This window comes from Oncorhynchus nerka, linkage group LG20 (genome assembly GCF_034236695.1).
Source record: "Oncorhynchus nerka isolate Pitt River linkage group LG20, Oner_Uvic_2.0, whole genome shotgun sequence".
Taxonomy (NCBI): Eukaryota; Metazoa; Chordata; class Actinopteri; order Salmoniformes; family Salmonidae; genus Oncorhynchus; species Oncorhynchus nerka.
Genome location: NC_088415.1, coordinates 67,086,911 through 67,107,624, shown reverse-complemented (window position 1 = coordinate 67,107,624; position 20,714 = coordinate 67,086,911). Strand labels below are relative to the sequence as shown.

At 40.9% G+C, this 20,714-nt stretch overlaps 1 protein-coding gene across 2 annotated transcripts; it reads right to left on the bottom strand.

Moving 5' to 3' along the window:
* Window positions 1-837: 837 nt before the first annotated feature.
* Window positions 838-19,088, bottom strand: LOC115102999 (desmocollin 2-like protein). 2 transcript variants are annotated; one of them, XM_029623522.2, is made up of 17 exons: window positions 18,986-19,088; window positions 18,563-18,656; window positions 10,652-10,742; window positions 10,253-10,452; window positions 10,023-10,127; window positions 9,155-9,310; window positions 8,858-9,002; window positions 8,504-8,658; window positions 8,243-8,377; window positions 7,902-8,087; window positions 7,434-7,681; window positions 6,972-7,114; window positions 5,309-5,533; window positions 4,771-4,992; window positions 4,427-4,542; window positions 3,976-4,323; window positions 838-3,647 (listed from the first exon to the last, which is right to left on the bottom strand). In XM_029623522.2, the coding sequence occupies exons 2-17, from the start codon at window positions 18,566-18,568 to the stop codon at window positions 3,447-3,449; spliced, it is 2,682 nt and encodes an 893-aa protein (XP_029479382.1). In that variant the 5' UTR covers window positions 18,569-18,656; window positions 18,986-19,088; the 3' UTR covers window positions 838-3,446. The 2 variants fall into 2 exon arrangements, with proteins under 2 accessions (XP_029479382.1, XP_029479381.1); XM_029623521.2 differs by lacking the exons at window positions 18,563-18,656; window positions 18,986-19,088 and adding an exon at window positions 18,276-18,551.
* Between the last annotated feature and the right edge of the window lie 1,626 nt (window positions 19,089-20,714).

Genomic DNA, 20,714 nt, shown 5'->3' with positions numbered 1-20,714 from the left:
TTTATTATGTTAAGCACATTTTTACACCAGAACGTATTTAGGCTTGCCATAACAAAGGGGTTGAATAATTCTTGACTCGAGACATTTTAGCTTTTCATTTTTAACTAATTAGTAAACATTTTGAAAACATAATTCCACTTTGAAATTATGAGGTATTTGTATGTAGGTTAGTGACCAAAAAAATCTAAATGTAATCCATTCTAAATCAAGCTGTAACACAACAAAGTCAAGGGGTGTGAATACTTTCTGAAGGCACTGTACAGATTACTACTTGGAAATAATATGTTTTTGCATGGACATTGCCATTGAGGACCACCATTTTAAAGTAGCCAACTGGGTGGGACTTCCTATAGATTAAGGAAGGATCACATCCAGGTCATCAAATGAATTATACTAGTGAGCAAACATTTCATAACTGCAGGTGTTCAAACACACTCCAGATGGAAGTATGCAACCATTCAGTTTGTTTACCAAGTCATAGTAGTAGAAGAAAATTCATTACTTCAAAATGTAGATGGCCTCAATGGCGCTGCCCATTCCCTCACAGACGCCACAATAGGACAGATACAGTGTGTCGTCTAAGTCTATGGTTCAAGGGTGAATAAAGTGTCCTTAGTTACAGTACCTTGTGATGTTACAGTTATTGTGCAAGGCTATATGTACTGTACTGAACCACACCCTCTTATGCCTAGATAAGCCTGGTGAATGGTTGAGTAACAATATTTCAAAGCTAATCCACTCTCTCTCTCTCTCTCTCTCACATCCTCACTCTCTCTCTCTACTTAAAATGAAGTATTTACAGTAAAACAGCATGACCAAAGTGAATAACACAACAAGTGTATTTTATATTATTTACTTAAAAAAACATATTAGCAAAATTTGACACTTACGAAATAGACAATACGATTAATTTACAAAATGAGTCAGTTTGGTAATTGAATTCCAAATTAATAATATGAACATATGGCAATGCTGATGAATCCATAGAATTAGGAATTAGAATACTAGAATGGAAATGAACCTTCTAAAAATTGGCCAAAGGTCAGCCATGTTGGTCAGGGAGTATGCCAGCGCTCTGATAAGATAGTGTAAAACAATGAATGTGGAGAATTTAATCTGCACTGTATGTGTGTTAGCTAGCTAGCCAAACAGTTTTAGATGAATGATTCTAAATTAACTACCAATATGCCAACATTCCATTCAAACAATGTGGTCAATTCACAGCCATACACTGGTTCAAATCAGTTGATGATAGGACATAGACAAGTTGTAAATGCAACAAGTACTGAAATTGTATCATATATTAGCACTCACTGCTTTCCAATAAAACTACATCTGAGACATTTAGGGGCTATTTACACATAGCATTTGTATAAAACCCATATACATTGTATTTATAATTATATGACAATATTTGAGGTCGACTATAATTACATTACACAATTTCTGATACATCACATGCCTCACATTTATATTTCTGCATAAGTAAAATCAGGAAATGGATCACCTATGCCTCTACTGCCATTCATTCCAATTAGACTAGTTATGGATATCTCCCTGACCATGACAACTGCCATTTTCGCCCCATTATGGAACTAATTTTGAGGGTTTATGACATAGCACCTCTCGTAATGTCATAGGGGGCGGCAGGTAGCCTAGTGGTTAGAATTTTGGGCCAGCAATCGAGCTGACAAGGTAAAAATAGGTCATTCTGCCCCTGAGAAAGTTAACCCACTGTTCCCTGTGGATGTTGATAAAGGAAGCCTCCCACACCTCTCTGACACATTTCAGTTGAATTCATTCAGTTGTACAACTGACTAGGTATCTCTCTTTCTATGGATCAATCAATAGAACAACATGTCGCTATGAATACTCACAGGCTGTCTGTCTGGTTCAACCCCCCTGTTCACACACTCAGCCTCATGCTGAGTGTGTGAACTGACTCACTGTCAGACACTGTCTCATCAACCCCATGGGCCGTATCAGCACCTGTCTCTTCAGAACCTTCTATTCTAAAAATAATCACCCAGAACCTTCTATTCTAAACAGAAGCAGGCAGAACATTATATTCTAAAAAGAAGCACCCAGAACCTTCTATTCTAAACAGAAGCACCTATAACCTTCTGTTCTAGTCTAAACAAGACTCTCTGCAGTCAATCAATCATAGGAATCGAATCGATTAAAGGGACGATCGTAGTGTGACCAATTAAACATAGAAACCCCAATGCAGTCTAATCAACACTCATATAGAATAGTGTGTAATGTTTGTACCCCATCCACCTAAATTCATAAGTTATTTTAAAAATCGAATAATCTCGTCAAATATTCATGTATTCTTCAAGGTACCTGTTTTTAGAGTCACATGAACAAACATTTGATTCTACGATACTAAACTTCATGGGGCTTTACCATAATATACACAAATAAAATAACATGACCAATGCCCCCCCCAAAAAAATATTTAGCGCTAAAAATCCCATAATGTACATTATTTAATGTACATTTCTAGTTCAGGATTTAAATTAACACTCAGTGGTGCAAAATAACTCCAGTGTTGGTGTTAATAACCAGATTTGAATGTGATTAAAACACTTAAAAACACAGCCATCATTATCATATTTCCCAGCATGCTCTATTACAGTTTTTATTTTTATTATTGTTTGTTTCAATATCTGTGTGTTTGCATGTACTGTACATTGACTGATCAATGAATATTATGCTACACAAAGATAAATAACATCATTTTTTCTAAACTAATTCAATCTGTTAGTTAGATTTATTGCAATGGTTGTTTCAGTTTAGATGGTTTAGGTAGTCTCATCTATCAAATTTTCCAAACTGACAGTCATTCTGAATGCAGGCTACGGGTGATCAAAAATGTAAACTCTTGGATATCCACACTCTGACTAGATTCCAATAGGAATGACATCACCTTGCAAGCCAGCATAATGTGAATGCACACCTGATGTGGCCTGTAAACTATGAGTTTCGGGCCACTGTTAATAATTTTATTTGGTGAAAGCCACAGGACTGAAAATGAATGAATGCAATGACCATGTCTTTGTCACTAGGTAAGGTAAGGCACACTGGGAAATATGCAAATATGGCTTTACACCATACCCCAAATACGAGTTACCTTAACACTACAGGTATTCATTAAAATTTTAATATCACTGAAAAAGGTGTGGACCCGTATAGACCGTATAGAAAAAGTGTTACATTTAACAATCGCAGAGTTGATTCAACACTGGGGAATTTGCTGTACAAGTAAATACATAGTACTTTCCAGTGCAAAATGTCAAACTAACAAACAGTTAGAGCAATTCAGTGTGTTTACTCTGAATGATAGCATAGCAACCCTCTTAACAGATTCCTAAAATTCATGGTATTGGCAGAAAAAGAGTACACTTGCAGTAACAAAACATATTGCATTATATTATCTTTGTTCATTTCTTGTTGTTACAGACCTCAGCTAATGTCTTGAACTTTGGCCCCAATGTGTTTAGGAAGTCCAGGTCTTCCTGGTTGCCTTGGTCACTGCAGCAGCCCACCGAGCCGGCTGGAGACCCCACCCCCTCGAAGCCGTACGCGTGGATGATGTCATCGGCATATCGCCCCTCCTCCCTCGTCCCTAGGTAAGCCAACTTCTGCAAAGACCAGGTAGACAATATAAGAGATGAGGTGAAGAAAGGAGAATGCATTTTGTTATTAGTCCATAGAGAGCAGCCAAGGACTAGTCCGATGGTAGGGAAAATATTACAGTAGGTGATATTACATCTTTGCATAGGATATTACTGACAGGTATTACACTGAGAACAGACCAACATTTCACCAACCAGACAAGATATATGAAAGCTAACACAGGATTTAGCAAGTAAGAAAGCATTTCAGATGGGAATAGTCTAGGCTTTTACCAATAGGAAGAACGATTGACATTGTTTGAGCTGTTTCTCAAGTTCTCTACAACCACTTTACCTGTTGTAAAAACAGCCCGTTCGTTTGCCAGGTGTGCCAGGCTGCAGAGTTGTTGAATTTCATGAAACGTGTGTTGTCAAAAGTCATGTTTCCACCGCCATATTGACCTCCACCATATTGTCCACTGCCATATTGTCCAACGTATTGGCTGCTTTCGTATTGGCCTGAGAAGCCGGTCTCCATATCGGTCACTATGACACCGCCGGACTCCTGTAGCAGATTCTGTTGAGCGCCCAGGCCTCCTCCAATCATACCAGAGTTCTTAGCTCCCACCCACCCCACATCAATCATGGATCCCTTCACTGATGAGTCAATCCCAGATGCAGGAACGATGATGAGATTTGAATCCTGAGGAGACATATAAACAAATTAGGATATAACAGTGAAATTAGCTAAGATTCCATGAACATGAGAAATGTGTTTTGTAATGCTGTCATTATGACAGACTTACCACTGCATCCCCTGGGGCCTCAATGTTAGACTTCAGGAGGATACCGCCACTGTCTCCCATATCTTCCAGCTCCATTTTCTCATTCTTTGTAACACAGATGAATGCAAAGAAGATACCTGCAATAAAGAACGAAAAAGAAAAGTAGCTCAATCAAAATGTATGGTCCGAAAGTGGTCACAGGTTCGTCTGACGAACAAGAAGCACAAGCCATTTGCTAAGGAACAAAGTTATACTAGCTGTCATCAGCTGCTTAAAACTTCACCTAATGTCTAACGCCTCTGACACCAACCTGTCAGGCCTACATAAATAAGATGAATGAACATAATAAAACATTAGAGACTCACAGAGAAGAAGTAGCAGGCACAGCGCCAGCAGCATGGCCAGGATGGCCCACACCCCCAGCGACGTGGAGTTCTGGTAGGCCAAACACGCTCCGTTTCTGCAGCGGCAGATCCGGACCGTTACCGTCTGGGTCTTTCCAAATCCCTGTAGGTCCTTGACCATCAGGGGGACAGTATACAGACCATTAGGGAGCTCCTTGGTGTGCTCCAACATCCCTGCAGTGTCTGAGGAGGAAATACACTGTTGTAAAGAACAGCACTAGTTTTCCTGGTGAGATTACATTGTAAGGACAAAAACTCCTGGCTCTAAACAATACTCATTGTCAGTTAGGTGCTGTGTAAGGTGGCTCTGGTGAGGTTGCTTTCTAGAGTATTTTGGCTCTAACGTTGTATTGAAGAATGTATGAGACTGACTACTCACTATAAAATGCGCATTTTCTGTTTAGATTTAAATAATTGCTTCACTTTTTAAATCACATATGCAAGATATCAATTTATATAGAGATGGAACGGAGTCCGGAGGTAGGAATCATTTTCATACCGTTAAGTCGCTTCACAGCCCATCTCCCATCATGCTCCTCTCCCAGTTCGAAGCTGAAGGGGGCGGCGAATGGAGCTCGGTCTTTGTCCTCTGCTACCACCAGCACAGAGCCCATCTCTCCCCCATTCTTCTCACACACCACCAGGTCTTTAGAGGGGATGACTGGGACGTGGTCGTTCACATCCTCCACTTGAATAATCACTGTCCCTGTACCTGTCTTGAGACCTGAAAATAGAGTAAGAAACACGATAACATGTCAATGAACAATTTTTGCTGTTTTTTGTGTGGTTTTATTGTGAGAGCTTGACTGAGTAAGATTTCCAATGTATTCAATAATCACACTCAGCAATAAACTTTAAAGTTCAGTGAAATACAGATGCTATACAGTACAGGTATCTCCCTAGTAGTCCCTCCCTGTTATAAATGCAAAACAGAGATAAGGGCCAGTAGCTAGGGTAGATGTGGTTCTGTCCTTGAGCGGTTCTTGTCTGTTAATGTGCTGTATTATGTCATGTATTGTGTGGACCCCAGGAAGAGTAGCTGCCGCTTTCGCAATAGCTATTGGGGATCCTAATAAAATACCAAGTCACACCAGGTATTATAGAGTGACTACTATACTCCTCATCTTGTCACTTAAACAACACAGACTTATTGTTCCAATTCATCCCAAAGGTGTTCGATGGGGTTTAGGTCAGGGCTCTGTGCAGACCAGTCAAGTTCTTCCACGCCGATCTCGACAAACCATTTCTGTATGGACCGCTGTGTGCACGGGGGGGCATTGCCATGCTGAAAAAGCAAAGGGCCTTCCCCAAACTATTTCACAAAATCATCTAGAATGTCATTGTATGCTGTAGCCTTAAGATTTCCCTTCACTGGAACTAAGGGGCCTAGCCTGAACCATGGAAAACAGCCCCAGACCATTATTCCTCCTACACCGAACTTTAATAGTTGGCTATATGCATTGGGGCAGGTAGCATTCTCCTGGCATCCGCCAAACCCAGATTCATCAGTCGGACTGCCAGATGGGGCAGCGTGATTCATCAATCCAGAAAAACTGGTTTCCACTGCTCCAGAGTCCAATGGCGGCGAGCTTTACACCACTCCAGCCAACTCTTGGCATTGTGCCTGGTGATCTTAGGCTTGTGTGCAGCTGCTCAGCCATGGAGACCCATTTCCTGAAGCTCCCAACAAACAGTTATTGTACTGACGTTGCTTCCAAAGGCAGTTTGGAACACAGTAGTGAGTGTTGCAACCGAGGACAGATGATTGTTAAGTGCTAGGCTCTTTAGCACTCGGTGGTCCCGCTTGTGTGGCCTACCACTTCGCGGCCGAGCCATTGTTGCTCCTAGATATTTCCACTTCAAAATAACAGCACTTACAGTTGACCGAAGAAGCTCTAGCAGGGCAGAAATTTGATGAACTGACTTGTTGGAAAGGTGGCATCCTATGACAATACCACGTTGAAAGTCACTGAGCTCTTTAGTAAGGCCACTACACTGCCAATGTTTGTCTATGGAGATTGCATGGCTGTGTGCTCAATGTTATACACCTGTCAGCAACAGCTGTGACTGAAATAGCCAAATCCACCATTTTGAAGGGGTTTCCACATACTTTTGTATATATTGTGTATTTAACTAAGACACTGTAAACAATATCTACTTACTGGCATCAACAGCTTTCATAGTGACGTTGTACACGCCATTCGTTACAAAGTGGGACTCCCTGTCGATATTATTGGCGATCTTCAGCTGCCCGGTGCTTTCATCTACCTTGATCCATGAAGCAGGGTCTGAGACCTTGTAATACCTGAGAGGGAACAGAGAGAGAAGGAACTTTTACAGCATTCTCTTGTATAACGGTACAATTCTGCTGGAGTGAGAAAAAACATGTCATTCCTCTATCTTCTTTTGAAACACAATCTGACCTTACTTGTTATAACATCATATTATTGTTATTATTATGATTATTATCAACATGGTCACACAATAGGCCAATACTACCCTGGTTCCAGATCTGTTTGTGCAGTCTTGCCATCTCCTGTAATTATGGCAAGACTGCACAAACAGATCTGGGACCTGGCTAGGTCAATTATTGGTGAGATCAATAAGGTAAACTAGGGTCTTACTTGATGCCGGCGCTGCTCTTGGTCTCTGGGTCTATGGCTATGTAGGTCCCAATCAGGGTGTCGTTAGGAGTGTTCTCCTTGACTGTGAAGAGTACGGTGGGGGCGGTGAACTCTGGTCCCTCGTCCTCATCCACTACAGAGACGTCTACAGGGATGGACATCCACTGGGCCTTGGTCCCACTCAGCTCAGCCTGGTTACGGGCCAACACCTCCAGCTTTAGGTTCTTGGTCTTCTCGTAGTCTAGAGGCTGGAGACACAGCAAGGACATAGTGTTATTTTACTGTATTATCATCCGTCAATGACAATGCGCAAAGAAGTCTTTTGGCTCAATATTTTGACTGTCTTTATGTTATGGGATAGTTCACCAAATGTATAGATTAGCCTCATTTTATAAATAACTAGCAAGACATCTATGGAAAGTCATGATCAGATAAAAAATGAGAGGTTCATTGTGAGTACCAGCTCACCTTTATTAGGTAAATTAGTCCTTCATTCGTTTTGGGGTCTCTTTCGATCCTGAAGTTCCCGTTTTCGTTCCCCTTTTGGATGACAAACTCAGTGTTCCAGTTTGGTGTCTTCACCAAGTCCTTATCTTCAATGGGGATTCTGAGGATGAGTCCCTCTCCTTGGTTCTCTTTAACTTTTACATCGTACTGCAAAAGGAAGTAACATATAGTTATTTGGCCAAAGCAAACAGAGTATTCATAAAACAAACTGGGACATCCATGCCATCCATTTTTGTTACATTGCGGAATAAACTGCAATACACAAACTCCACTACTGTAAAAAGTTGTCAAAGAAAACGTACAGATGTCTTTGTGAATGTGGGAGGGTTGTCGTTGATATCACCCAACACAATGGTGGCTGTGGCTGTGTTGAATAGACCATTCAGAGCTCCATTCATGTCTCTGATTTCAACTGTCACCAAATAATTATCATTCACCTGAAAAACAAATACAAACATAGATTTAGATCAATAATTTAAGCAATGATAGCCGTGATCAACAACGTGGAACCCTGGAAAACTGTAAGCGAGATATTTTTTTAAAGGTACAGCGATGGGACTGACCTCTCTGTCGAGGGTGTCTGTTTTGGTGCTGATGACTCCCGTCTCTGGGTTAATGTAGAACAGGTTAGTCCCAGAGAGGAGGGAGTACCTGATCTTAGTGTGGTCTGTACCACGCTCGTCTATGTCTGTGGCATTCACCATCCCCACCATCGTCCCTGCAATAGAACGTATCACAACACACCGGCTATTAGTTCACATCCACAAGTTCCCGTTACAAAGGTCAATGTCTGGATGTGTGCACAAATTGCTCAGACAACTGACTAACTTGTGAAACGTATGTCACTTTTTCCATGTACTGCATTGCAGAGGCTACGGGCACTCTGGTATTTCTTATTTCAGCTGTGTGTTTCTCACCTGCTTTGCTTTGCTCCAGCACAGTAAACTGCAGTAGGCCAGTGAAAGTTGGTGCATTGTCGTTCACATCGTCTACATTCACTGTGATGGGTAATGGTAGATCTGTCTCCTGGTTGGTGTATCTGTCAAACACTCTGGCTTGAAACTGGAGGAAGATGGACTCAGTTTAGAAATGGCTTACACTGTTTGTGTTGTCTGTGCTACGGTATCAAGAGTACAATTGTCATGTTAACATCACAGATAAAGAATCAATCAATTATTCAAGCAAGCAATCAATAATTGTTGTTTACTACTCACTACAAACTGAGGAGTTCTCTCGCGGTCGACAACTTTGTTGACCCTCAACATCCCAGTCTCCATCACCACACTGAACACACCCACAGGCTCCTCTGTCACTCCAGGCCCACTGATGGTGTAGTACACACTGCGAGTGGCCGACGAATCAGATGCAATCTGGACCAGGAAACAATCAAGTATTATTTGCGGTCAAGCTTCAACAAGCAGTGGGATAATAACATCACCCTGGTTCAAGGCCGTGCACAGACCTTTCATGGGGCAGGTGCTCAAAATGACATTTTTAACATATTTGAGCATAAGCCTATTTATTTGTGCAGCAACACTCTCACTCATTATGACAAATTGTGAACTTGACAATGACTTACGGGCAGTGGGTTACGAACAACAATGACAAAAAAATGAATACAAAATTATACCACCACCCAAAAGGGCACTTTAGTGACTAGAAGGACAAAGGGCATGTGCTCTGCTCAGGTAGAGCCCTATATGTATTCCCCTAGGCAGGTTACAACAGATCCAATTACAGTGCACACCCAGCCCAGTAGTTAGAAAGGAAGGGGAAGGGTTAAAAAGGAGAAAAAACAACTAAGTAAACGCTCCAACTGATCCCTCTGTTTGTGTCTGGGTGTGTGAACCCCCAGGTGAGGGCGTGGACCATACAGGTACAGAATGTGCATTAGCTCCAAGTGAGAACGAATGAGAAATAGAGTGGAACATGGGGGTGGGAGAAAGGCAAGGACATGTAGAGGATAAATTGGAGTTTGTTACATGACACAAAATATGTACATGGCTTAGGTTTAATATCAATATTCAAACACAAAATGTGCTGAAATGTGATGCAAGCTGTGACTTATTTTAAGGACATTACCAGATCAACGTCCTTTGGAAATGGCGGAACGTCGTTTTCTATGATGTTGAAGGGCAGAGGACTCCAACGTCTTTTGGAGCGCTTTAGTAGGCCATCTTTCAATACCTGAAAAAGCAGGAAAAAGACCACAAAGTCACAAGTCAACAATGTGATATAGATAATTTCACAAAAACAATACTTCTTTGAAAAATGAGACTTCGTACTATAAGCCCATGCAGAATCCACCTTACCTTTCTAGAGTTCTGGACAAGGTAAACATTAATTTCTCTCTTCTGACCATTGGGGTCCTGAAACTGCACTGAGAATGTTCTGCCATTGGCTGGTACCATGGTGATGGCGACTGTTACTATAGTGCCATCAGGTCGTACTGTGAAGTCGGGGTCACTAGTTGTAAAGTGCAATGTGATGGTGTCACATTGGTCCACATCAACTGAACGACGAGAGAGAAAGAAACGTTGTCAACTATACAAGGACTAAAAAACAAACATGGATAATCCACAACACAATAACTTGATTATGATTAACAACGTCAACTGGTTATAAACAGTTCATGACTATATTGATTGTTTCATTCAGTATTAAGTACATTCAAAGTTAGACAGGACAGAAACATTTGTGAATGGCAGAACCTTTTGCAATAACATGTCCAACTTGTACTGTCTGAGGTACTGTTGCTTGTATGGAGGCAGGGATGAAGCAGGAGTCCACACATGAGAGGGTCTGGAATTGCATGAGAGAGATATATTGTTCATACATTCTAACAGGTGGCATATCATACAAAAGCTGTGTTACAAATATGGTACTGCATTCATGGATATTCTGTCTTGTCAGTTCTTTGTACTAGATGAACCAAAAGAATATACATTTAAATGTGTACATGGACGTTTTCAAGGAGTGCATAGGCTGCACAGGTACAGTGCCTTCAAAAAGTATTGACACCCTTTAACTTGTTCAACATTTGGTTGTGTTACAGCATGGATTTAATATTGATTCAATTGAGATGTTGTGTCACTGGCCTACACACAATACTCCATAATGTCAAAGTGGAACTATGTTTTTCAAAATGTTTACAAATGATTTAATTAAATTAAAAGCTAAGATATCTTGAGTCAATAACTATTCAACTTCATTGTTATGGCAAGCCTAAATTAGTTCAGGAGTAAAAATGTGCTTATCAAGTCACATAATAAGTTGCATGGACTCACTCTGTGTGCAATAATAGTGTTTAACATTATTTTCGAATGACTACCTCATCTCTGTACCCCACACATACAATTATCTGTAAGGTCTCTCAGTCGAGCAGTGAATTTCAAACACAGATTCAACCACAGAGACCTGGGTGGTTTTCCAATGCCTCGCAAAGAAGGGCACCTATTGGTAGATGGGTATAAAAAAAAGCAGATATTAAATATCCCGTAGAGCATGGTAAAGTTATTAATTACACTTTGGATGGTGTATCAATACACCGAGTCACTACAAAGATACCGGCGTCCTGCCGAACTTAGTTGACGGAGAGGAAGGAAACCGCTCAGGGATTTCACCATGAGGCCAATTGTGTCTTTAAAACAGTTACAGAGTTTAATGGATGTAATAGGAGAAAACTGAGGACCGACCAACAACATCGTACTGTAGTTGCTCAACAATACTAACCTAAACGACACAGTCAAAAGATGCATCCTGTTTGCAATAAGGCAATAAAGTAAAACTGCAAAAAAATGTGGCAAAGAAATGAACTTTGCCTTGAATACAAAGCATTATGTTTGGAGCAAATCCAACACAACATCACTGAGTACCACTTAATATTTTTCACACATGGTGGTGGCTTTATCATGTTATGAGTATGCTTGTCATTGGCAAGGACTAGGGAGTTTTTTTGATACAAATTAACTGAATAGAGCTAAGCACAGGCAAAATCTTAGAGGATAACCTGGTTCAGTCTGCTTTCCAACAGACACTAGAAGACAAATTCACCTTCAGCAGGACAATAACCTAACATCACGGCCAAATATACACTGGAATTGCTTATCAAGACGACAGTGAATGTTCCTAAGTGGCATAGCTACAGATTTGAGTGAAATCGGCTTGAAGATCTATGGCAATACTTGAGAATGTCTGTCTAGTGTAAGGGACATTTTTGTTAAACCTTGCTGATGCTTGTGTACTAGAAGATCTTTCCAGAAGCTTAGTTGCTTAGGCATTAAGGTTGAGATTGCTAAAGAAATGAGATCATATAAGATAGAAGATATGTACGTTCATTAGTATAGGCCTGTTTTAACTTGTCTTGTGAGTGTGTAGCATAGAAACCTAACTAGGAAATTAGGTCCCTATGATGTTCTGGGCACACAGTCAGGAGCTGACTGGGGCAACCTATGGTTTCCTGTTAGTCAGAAGGGAATGATCTGGTTCCTTTTCAGTATATTAAAACAGAGCAAAGTGTTGTATCCTGCACACCAGTCATAGAGCCTGTTGCTGGGCGACAGGTTCATGCTGGTGAATGTGTGTGTGTGTGTGTGTGTAAGTGAAACCATACATCATCCGGGCAGACAGTAAAAGGCTCTTGCTGGCTACTTTATGAGGAACTATGTCTGGAGTGATTTCCTGTTGCTTTGACACCTATTGTCCTCACTAGAAGATTAGAATAACCAGCAGCTGCTCCAGAACGAGATGACCAAATTCACAGTTAGTCTGTAACTTTAACTTCAGTTTCGCCCTGTTCTCCACACACGTACACATAACAAGATCATGCGTTTTGTACACTCTTGCGTAAGACGGTGGGCCTATATAAGGTTTCTGTACTCCTTGTTTCATTTGAGCTCTCGGCCTTCCACCTCAGAGTTTATTTTATTTGACCTTTATTTAACCAGGTAGGCAAGTTGAGAACAAGTTCTCATTTACAATTGCGACCTGGCCAAGATAAAGCAAAGCAGTTCGACAGATACAACGACACAGAGTTACACATGGAGTAAAACAAACATACAGTCAATAATACAGTATAAACAAGTCTATATACAATGTGAGCAAATGAGGTGAGAAGGGAGGTAAAGGCAAAAAAGGCCATGGTGGCAAAGTAAATACAATATAGCAAGTAAAACACTGGAATGGTAGTTTTGCAATGGAAGAATGTGCAAAGTAGAAATAAAAAATAATGGGGTGCAAAGGAGCAAAATTAATTAATTAATTAAATGCAGTTGTGAAAGAGGTAGTTGTTTGGGCTAAATTATAGGTGGGCTATGTACAGGTGCAGTAATCTGTGAGCTGCTCTGACAGTTGGTGCTTAAAGCTAGTGAGGGAGATAAGCGTTTCCAGTTTCAGAGATTTTTGTAGTTCGTTCCAGTCATTGGCAGCAGAGAACTGGAAGAAGAGGCGGCCAAAGAAAGAATTGGTTTTGGGGGTGACTAGAGATATATACCTGCTGGAGCGTGTGCTACAGGTGGGAGATGCTATGGAGACCAGCGAGCTAAGGGGGGACTTTACCTAGCAGGGTCTTGTAGATGACATGGAGCCAGTGGGTTTGGCGACGAGTATGAAGCGAGGGCCAGCCAACGAGAGCATACAGGTCGCAATGGTGGGTAGTATATGGGGCTTTGGTGACAAAACGGATTGCACTGTGATAGACTGCATCCAATTTGTTGAGTAGGGTATTGGAGGCTATTTTGTAAATGACATCGCCAAAGTCGAGGATTGGTAGGATGGTCAGTTTTACAAGGGTATGTTTGGCAGCATGAGTGAAGGATGCTTTGTTGCGAAATAGGAAGCCAATTCTAGATTTAACTTTGGATTGGAGATGTTTGATATGGGTCTGGAAGGAGAGTTTACAGTCTAACCAGACACCTAAGTATTTGTAGTTGTCCACGTATTCTAAGTCAGAGCCGTCCAGAGTAGTGATGTTGGACAGGCGGGTAGGTGCAGGTAGCGATCGGTTGAAGAGCATGCATTTAGTTTTACTTGTATTTAAGAGCAATTGGAGGCCACGGAAGGAGAGTTGTATGGCATTGAAGCTTGCCTGGAGGGTTGTTAACACAGTGTCCAAAGAAGGGCCGGAAGTATACAGAATGGTGTCGTCTGCGTAGAGGTGGATCAGAGACTCACCAGCAGCAAGAGCGACCTCATTGATGTATACAGAGAAGAGAGTCGGTCCAAGAATTGAACCCTGTGGCACCCCCATAGAGACTGCAAGAGGTCCGGACAGCAGACCCTCCAATTTGACACACTGAACTCTATCAGAGAAGTAGTTGGTGAACCAGGCGAGGCAATCATTTGAGAAACCAAGGCTGTCGAGTCTGCCGATGAGGATGTGGTGATTGACAGAGTCGAAAGCCTTGGCCAGATCAATGAATATGGCTGCACAGTAATGTTTCTTATCGATGGCGGTTAAGATATCGTTTAGGACCTTGAGCGTGGCTGAGGTGCACCCATGACCAGCTCTAAAACCAGATTGCATAGCAGAGAAGGTATGGTGAGATTCGAAATGGTCGGTAATCTGTTTGTTGACTTGGCTTTCGAAGTCCTTAGAAAGGCATGGTAGGATAGATATAGGTCTGTAGCAGTTTGGGTCAAGAGTGTCCCCCCCCCTTTGAAGAGGGGGGATGACCGCAGCTGCTTTCCAATCTTTGGGAATCTCAGATGACACGAAAGAGAGGTTGAACAGGCTAGTAATAGGGGTGGCAACAATTTCGGCAGATAATTTTAGAAAGAAAGGGTCCAGATTGTCTAGCCCGGCTGATTTGTAGGGGTCCAGATTTTGCAGCTCTTTCAGAACATCAGCTGAATGGATTTGGGAGAAGGAGAAATGGGGAAGGCTTGGGCGAGTTGCTGTTGGGGGTGCAGTGCGGTTGACCGGGGTAGGAGTAGCCAGGTGGAAAGCATGGCCAGCCGTAGAAAAATGCTTATTGAAATTCTCAATTATGGTGGATTTATCAGTGGTGACAGTGTTTCCTATCTTCAGTGCAGTGGGCAGCTGGGAGGAGGTGTTCTTATTCTCCATGGACTTTACAGTGTCCCAGAACCTTTTTGAGTTAGTGTTGCAGGAAGCAAATTTCTGCTTGAAAAAGCTAGCCTTGGCTTTTCTAACTGCCTGTGTATAATGGTTTCTAGCTTCCCTGAACAGCTGCATATCATGGGGGCTGTTCGATGCTAATGCAGAACGCCATAGGATGTTTTTGTGTTGGTTAAGGGCAGTCAGGTCTGGGGAGAACCAAGGGCTATATCTGTTCCTGGTTCTACATTTCTTGAATGGGGCATGTTTATTTAAGATGGTTAGGAAGGCATTTTTTTTTAAATATCCAGGCATCCTCTACTGACGGGATGAGATCAATATCCTTCCAGGATACCCCGGCCAGGTCGATTAGAAAGGCCTGCTCTCTGAAGTGTTTCAGGGAGCGTTTTACAGTGATGAGTGGAGGTCGTTTGACCGCTGACCCATTACGGATGCAGGCAATGAGGCAGTGATCGCTGAGATCTTGGTTGAAGACAGCAGAGGTGTATTTAGAGGGGAAGTTGGTTAGGATGATATCTATGAGGGTGCCCGTGTTTAAGGCTTTGGGGAGGTACCTGGTAGGTTCATTGATAATTTGTGTGAGATTGAGGGCATCAAGTTTAGATTGTAGGATGGCTAGGGTGTTAAGCATGTTCCAGTTTAGGTCGCCTAGCAGCACGAGCTCTGAAGATAGATGGGGGGCAATCATTTCACATATGGTGTCCAGAGCACAGCTGGGGGCAGAGGGTGGTCTATAGCAGGCGGCAACGGTGAGAGACTTGTTTTTAGAGAGGTGGATTTTTAAAAGTAGAAGTTCAAATTGTTTGGGTACAGACCTGGATAGTAGGACAGAACTCTGCAGGCTATCTTTGCAGTAGATTGCAACACCGCCCCCTTTTGTCAGTTCTATCTTGTCTGAAAATGTGTAGGGTTGACCAGCTACATTATTGCAAATCTTATCAAATAAAGGTTGATTGTATTGAAGAAATGACAAGTATCTCCTTATTGATTAGAGTTTCGACGACACTAGCAATGAGCAACATGACAGTGCTTGAATTTTTTTTTTTAAGAATAATGGGCAGAAATCGTACAATCCAGGTGTGCAAAGCTCTTAGAGACTTACCCAGAAAGACTCACAGCTGTAATCACTACCAAAGGTGATTCTAATATGTATTGACTCAGGAATGTGAATACTACATTTCTAACAACATGTTTTCACATTGACATTATGGGGTATTGTGTGTAAATGGGTGAGAAAAATAAATATATGTAATCCATTTTGAATTTAGGCTGTAACACAACAAAATGTGGAATAAGTCATGGGGTATGAATACCTCCTGAAGGAACTGTCGATGTATCAACAAGCTGCACCTTGCCAGTGATCTTCTTAGCTGAATGTTAGAAGTAGGGATGCTGAGAGTTCTGCAGCACCCCCTGAAAAATCTTTTTTTTTTTTAACTATAAGCGGAAATAGGCCTATATACACAAACGCATGTGGATCAATTCCATATTAATGCCCATTATTTTGGAATGAGATGTTCAACGAGTGTATATATACAGTACCAGTCAAAAGTTTGGACACACTGATTCATTCAAGGGTTTTTCTTTATTTTTACTATTTTCTACATTGTGGAATAATAGTGAAGACATCAAAACTATGAAATAACACATATGGAATCATGTAGTAACCCCAAAAAAGTTTTGAACAAATCAAAATATATTTTAAATGTGATATTCTTCAAAGTGGCCACCCTTTGCCTTGATGACAGCTTTGCACACACGTGGCATTCTCTCAACCAGCTTCACCTGGAATGCTTTTCCAACAGTCTTGAAGGAGTTCCCACATATGCTGAGCACTTGTTGGCTGATTTTCCTTCACTCTGCTGTCCAACTCATCCCAAACCATCTCAATTGGGATGAGGTTGTGTGATTGTGGAGGCCAGGTCAACTGATGCAGCACTCCATCACTCTCCTTCTTGGTCAAATAGCCCGTACACAGCTTAAAGGTGTGTTGGGTCATTGTCCTGTTGAAAAACAAATGATAGTCCCACTAAGCTAAAACCAGATGAGATGGCGTATCGCTGCAGAATGCTGTGGTAGCCATGATGGTTAAGTGTGATTTGAATTCTAAATAAATCACTGACAGAGTCACCAGCAAAGCACCCCACACCATCAAACCTCCTCCTCCATGCTTCACGGTGGGAACCACACATGCAAAGTTCATCCGTTCACCTACTCTGCGTCTCACAAAGACAGTGGTTGGGACCAAAAATCTCAAATTTGGACTCATCAGAACAAAGGACAGATTTCCAACGGTCTAATGTCCATTGCTCATGTTTCTTGGCCCAAGCAAGTCTCTTCTTCTCATTGGTGTCCTTCAGTAGAGGTTTCTTTGCAGCAATTCGACCATGAAGGCCTGATTAACACAGTCTCCTCTGAACAGTTGATGTTAAGATGTGTCTGTAACTTGAACTCTGTAAAGCATTTATTTGGGCTGCAATTTCTGAGGCTGGTAACTCTAATGAACGTATCCTCTGCAGCAGAGGTAACTCGGGGTCTTCCTTTCCTGTGGCGGTCCTCATGAGAGCCAGTTTCATCATAGTGCTTGATGGTTTTTGTGACTGCACTTGAAGAAACTTTCAAAGTTATTGAAATGTTCCGTATTGACTGACCTTCATGTCTTAAAAGTAATGATGGACTGTCATTTCTCTTTGATTAATTTAGCTGGTCTTTCCATAATATGGACTTGTTCTTTTACCAAATAGGGCTTTCTTCTGTATAAAACCCCTACTTTGTCACAACACATTTGATTGGCTAAAATGCATTAAAAGCATTAAGGAAAGAAATGCCACAAATTAACAAGGCACACCTGTTAATTGAAACACATTCCAGGTGACTACCTCATGGAGCTGGTTGAGAGAATGCCAAAAGTGTGTAAAGCTGTCATCAAGGCAAAGGGTGGCCACTTTCAAGAATCTCAAATCTAATATATTTAGATTTGTTTAACACTGTTTTGGTTACTACATGTTTCCATATCCATAATTCATAGTGTTGATGTCTTCACTATTATTCTACAATGTAGAAAATAGTAAAAAAATAAACCTTGAATGAGTAGGTGTGTCCAAACTTTTGACTGGTACTGTATATATATATTTTTTCCTCACAAAAGTAGAAAGTTTGCAAATTCAATTACATTAATAGAAACTTGAGCAGGTGATATATCAAAATCAAATGTGAAAAATACAGAAACACTAATTTAATAGAATTGACTTACTTACCAAAAAGATGCATAAATGTACAGGTAAATTCGGTGCCATTTTTGTTGTCGCAATTCGAAACACTGTATCCGACTGGACACGATTACACACGCAATAACAATAACTAAAAGTTGTTCTGTCAAGTGGCGGGATTGAGATGGTGGATTTTCTTTACGTCAATCAATTACAGTACCCTCATTTTGTCCTTATGGCGACTGGCATTGCCGGTAGCGGAATGACGATTTCGTTTGTTCTAATATGACCGTAGAAATGAGTGCATGCTACCACACCCGCGATTACTCACTAACCTGCATGTCGATGACGCATTCATAGTCTAGGGATGAGATACTCCCCCTCTAGCATTCGTCAGTAGGAATTAGATGGTAGTCATGCCCAGCCTTCCTGTGGGGAAAACAACCTGTTGGCTCACAGCAAAAACTTCACCCTTTTCAAACGCAATTTTATTGTCCGTTTGTTTCAGTCAATTACACAACTACATCTAAGAAAAGGGCAACATGTCTAAAGGGCAACATTGCCTGCTCCCTAGCTTTCTCACTACTTAGAAAAACCCTCATGCCCCTTTTCATGACGGTGCTAGCAGCCAGGTGAGTGAGTTCGTGCTAGCTGCCGACCGGAACATTAAACTAGCCAAGACCAACAACACAAACAAACAGCTACAAGTAGTGAGTGGAGTTATAAACTGACTATACTAAACAAGTTAAATGTCTTACCTGTGGTGAAATGTTTTCTACACACATAGCTACATGTAGCCTACTTGGACACCGGGTCAAATAAAATAGTATTTGTCACATGCGCCGAATACAACAAGTGTAGACCGTACCGTGAAATGCTTAAATGCTCAAGCCCAACAATGCCGTTCAAGACTATCCCACTCCCCTTACTGAAACAGATTGCAGTCAGCGTGCACAGACGAATTTGAAACCAATAGTCTGTATTTAAAAGTTTAAAAAACAAATACATTGTTACATTTGTTAAAGATTTTCATTGTAGTTTACATATGTACCTTCATTTTCAATACATTGAAACCATGATGCACGTGGTATATGAACATATCTTAGCGGTAACAATTTTGACCAATGGGAAAATATACTGGCACTAATTTATTATATACTGTATATTTGACCATAGCAGATTATACTTTTTTTTCAGTAGATTGAAGTTGAGTTGGGTTCAAATTCAATTAAATCCCAATTTATTTGTCACATGCTTCGTAGACAACAGGTGTAGACCAACACTGAAGTACTTACCCACGGGTCCTTTTCCTACAATGAGGATTTAAGGATAGGATAAATAAATTGACATAGTGACACAGTGAATAACAAATGAAAATAAAGAATAAGAATAACATGGCTAAATATAGGGAGTAGAAAATGACCGCTATGTACAGGAAGTACAAGTACCGAGTCGATGTGCAGGGGTATGAGACTACGTCTTGACAAAATGTATAAATACATATTTATAAAAAGTTTGCTATTCGAATGGTTGTTACAGTGACCACGGTCATTTGGCTGGCCAATTACCGTCATACCACAAATCCATGACTGTCACAGCCCTAGTCCCCATGGGGCAAGATGCCTCATGAAGATTAGCGTGTTAAAATCCATTTTATTTAAAAAATGTTAAGTAATTGACTCTTAACTAAATTCTACGTATCTTATTTGTATTTATTAAATCAAATATCGAAAGAAAATGTTATTGCACCTCTCACTAAAAATATTGTCACTATGATGAAGTTTTTAATTTTCGAGCTTCATGTCCAAATCAAATTGTATCTGCAAATTGATTGTGAAACTAAATGAAGTTGCTTATACATGATTTGGAAATGATTGGACATGATTTGGAAAATGGTAATATACAGTAGGTACCGTTGACTTGCACTGGATTGCCCTTGAGGGCATCTTTCCCCGCTGGAGGGGGAGGGGGCCCAAACATCACTTAAAATATTACAACTTTATTAAAAACTAATTTCAATTTTTCTTTCTTAACAGGTGAATTACTTATCTTTAGTCTGCGCTACTGGTATATATAAAACGTTTATAGATCTAACTTCATATGTAACTTTTTCTAGATTACTATTTTTTTTAATGATTTGATTTCCAAATCATTTTGTTGGTTTAACATAGATGAGATTATACAGATTACATTTTTAGTTAAGCAAGAGTAGTGGCAGCCAGGGAAGGTGTTGGGAAATAAAATGGATGACAAAAAGTGTTTTTTTGTGAGAATTACAGGCAGAGGCGCCTTTCACCGGGGTTCGCTTTACCCCAAGTTACCCTACTGTAGTCCACCCCCCTGGACTGTAAAAAATAAAATATACAAGTGTGATTGATGCTCTATTCACATGTGATCATAAGCTGCTCAAAACATGCTAAGTAAATTGTGTTAAATTGTAACATGAGAAAGCACTGTGAAGAAATGTTACCGACAGGGGGAAACGTA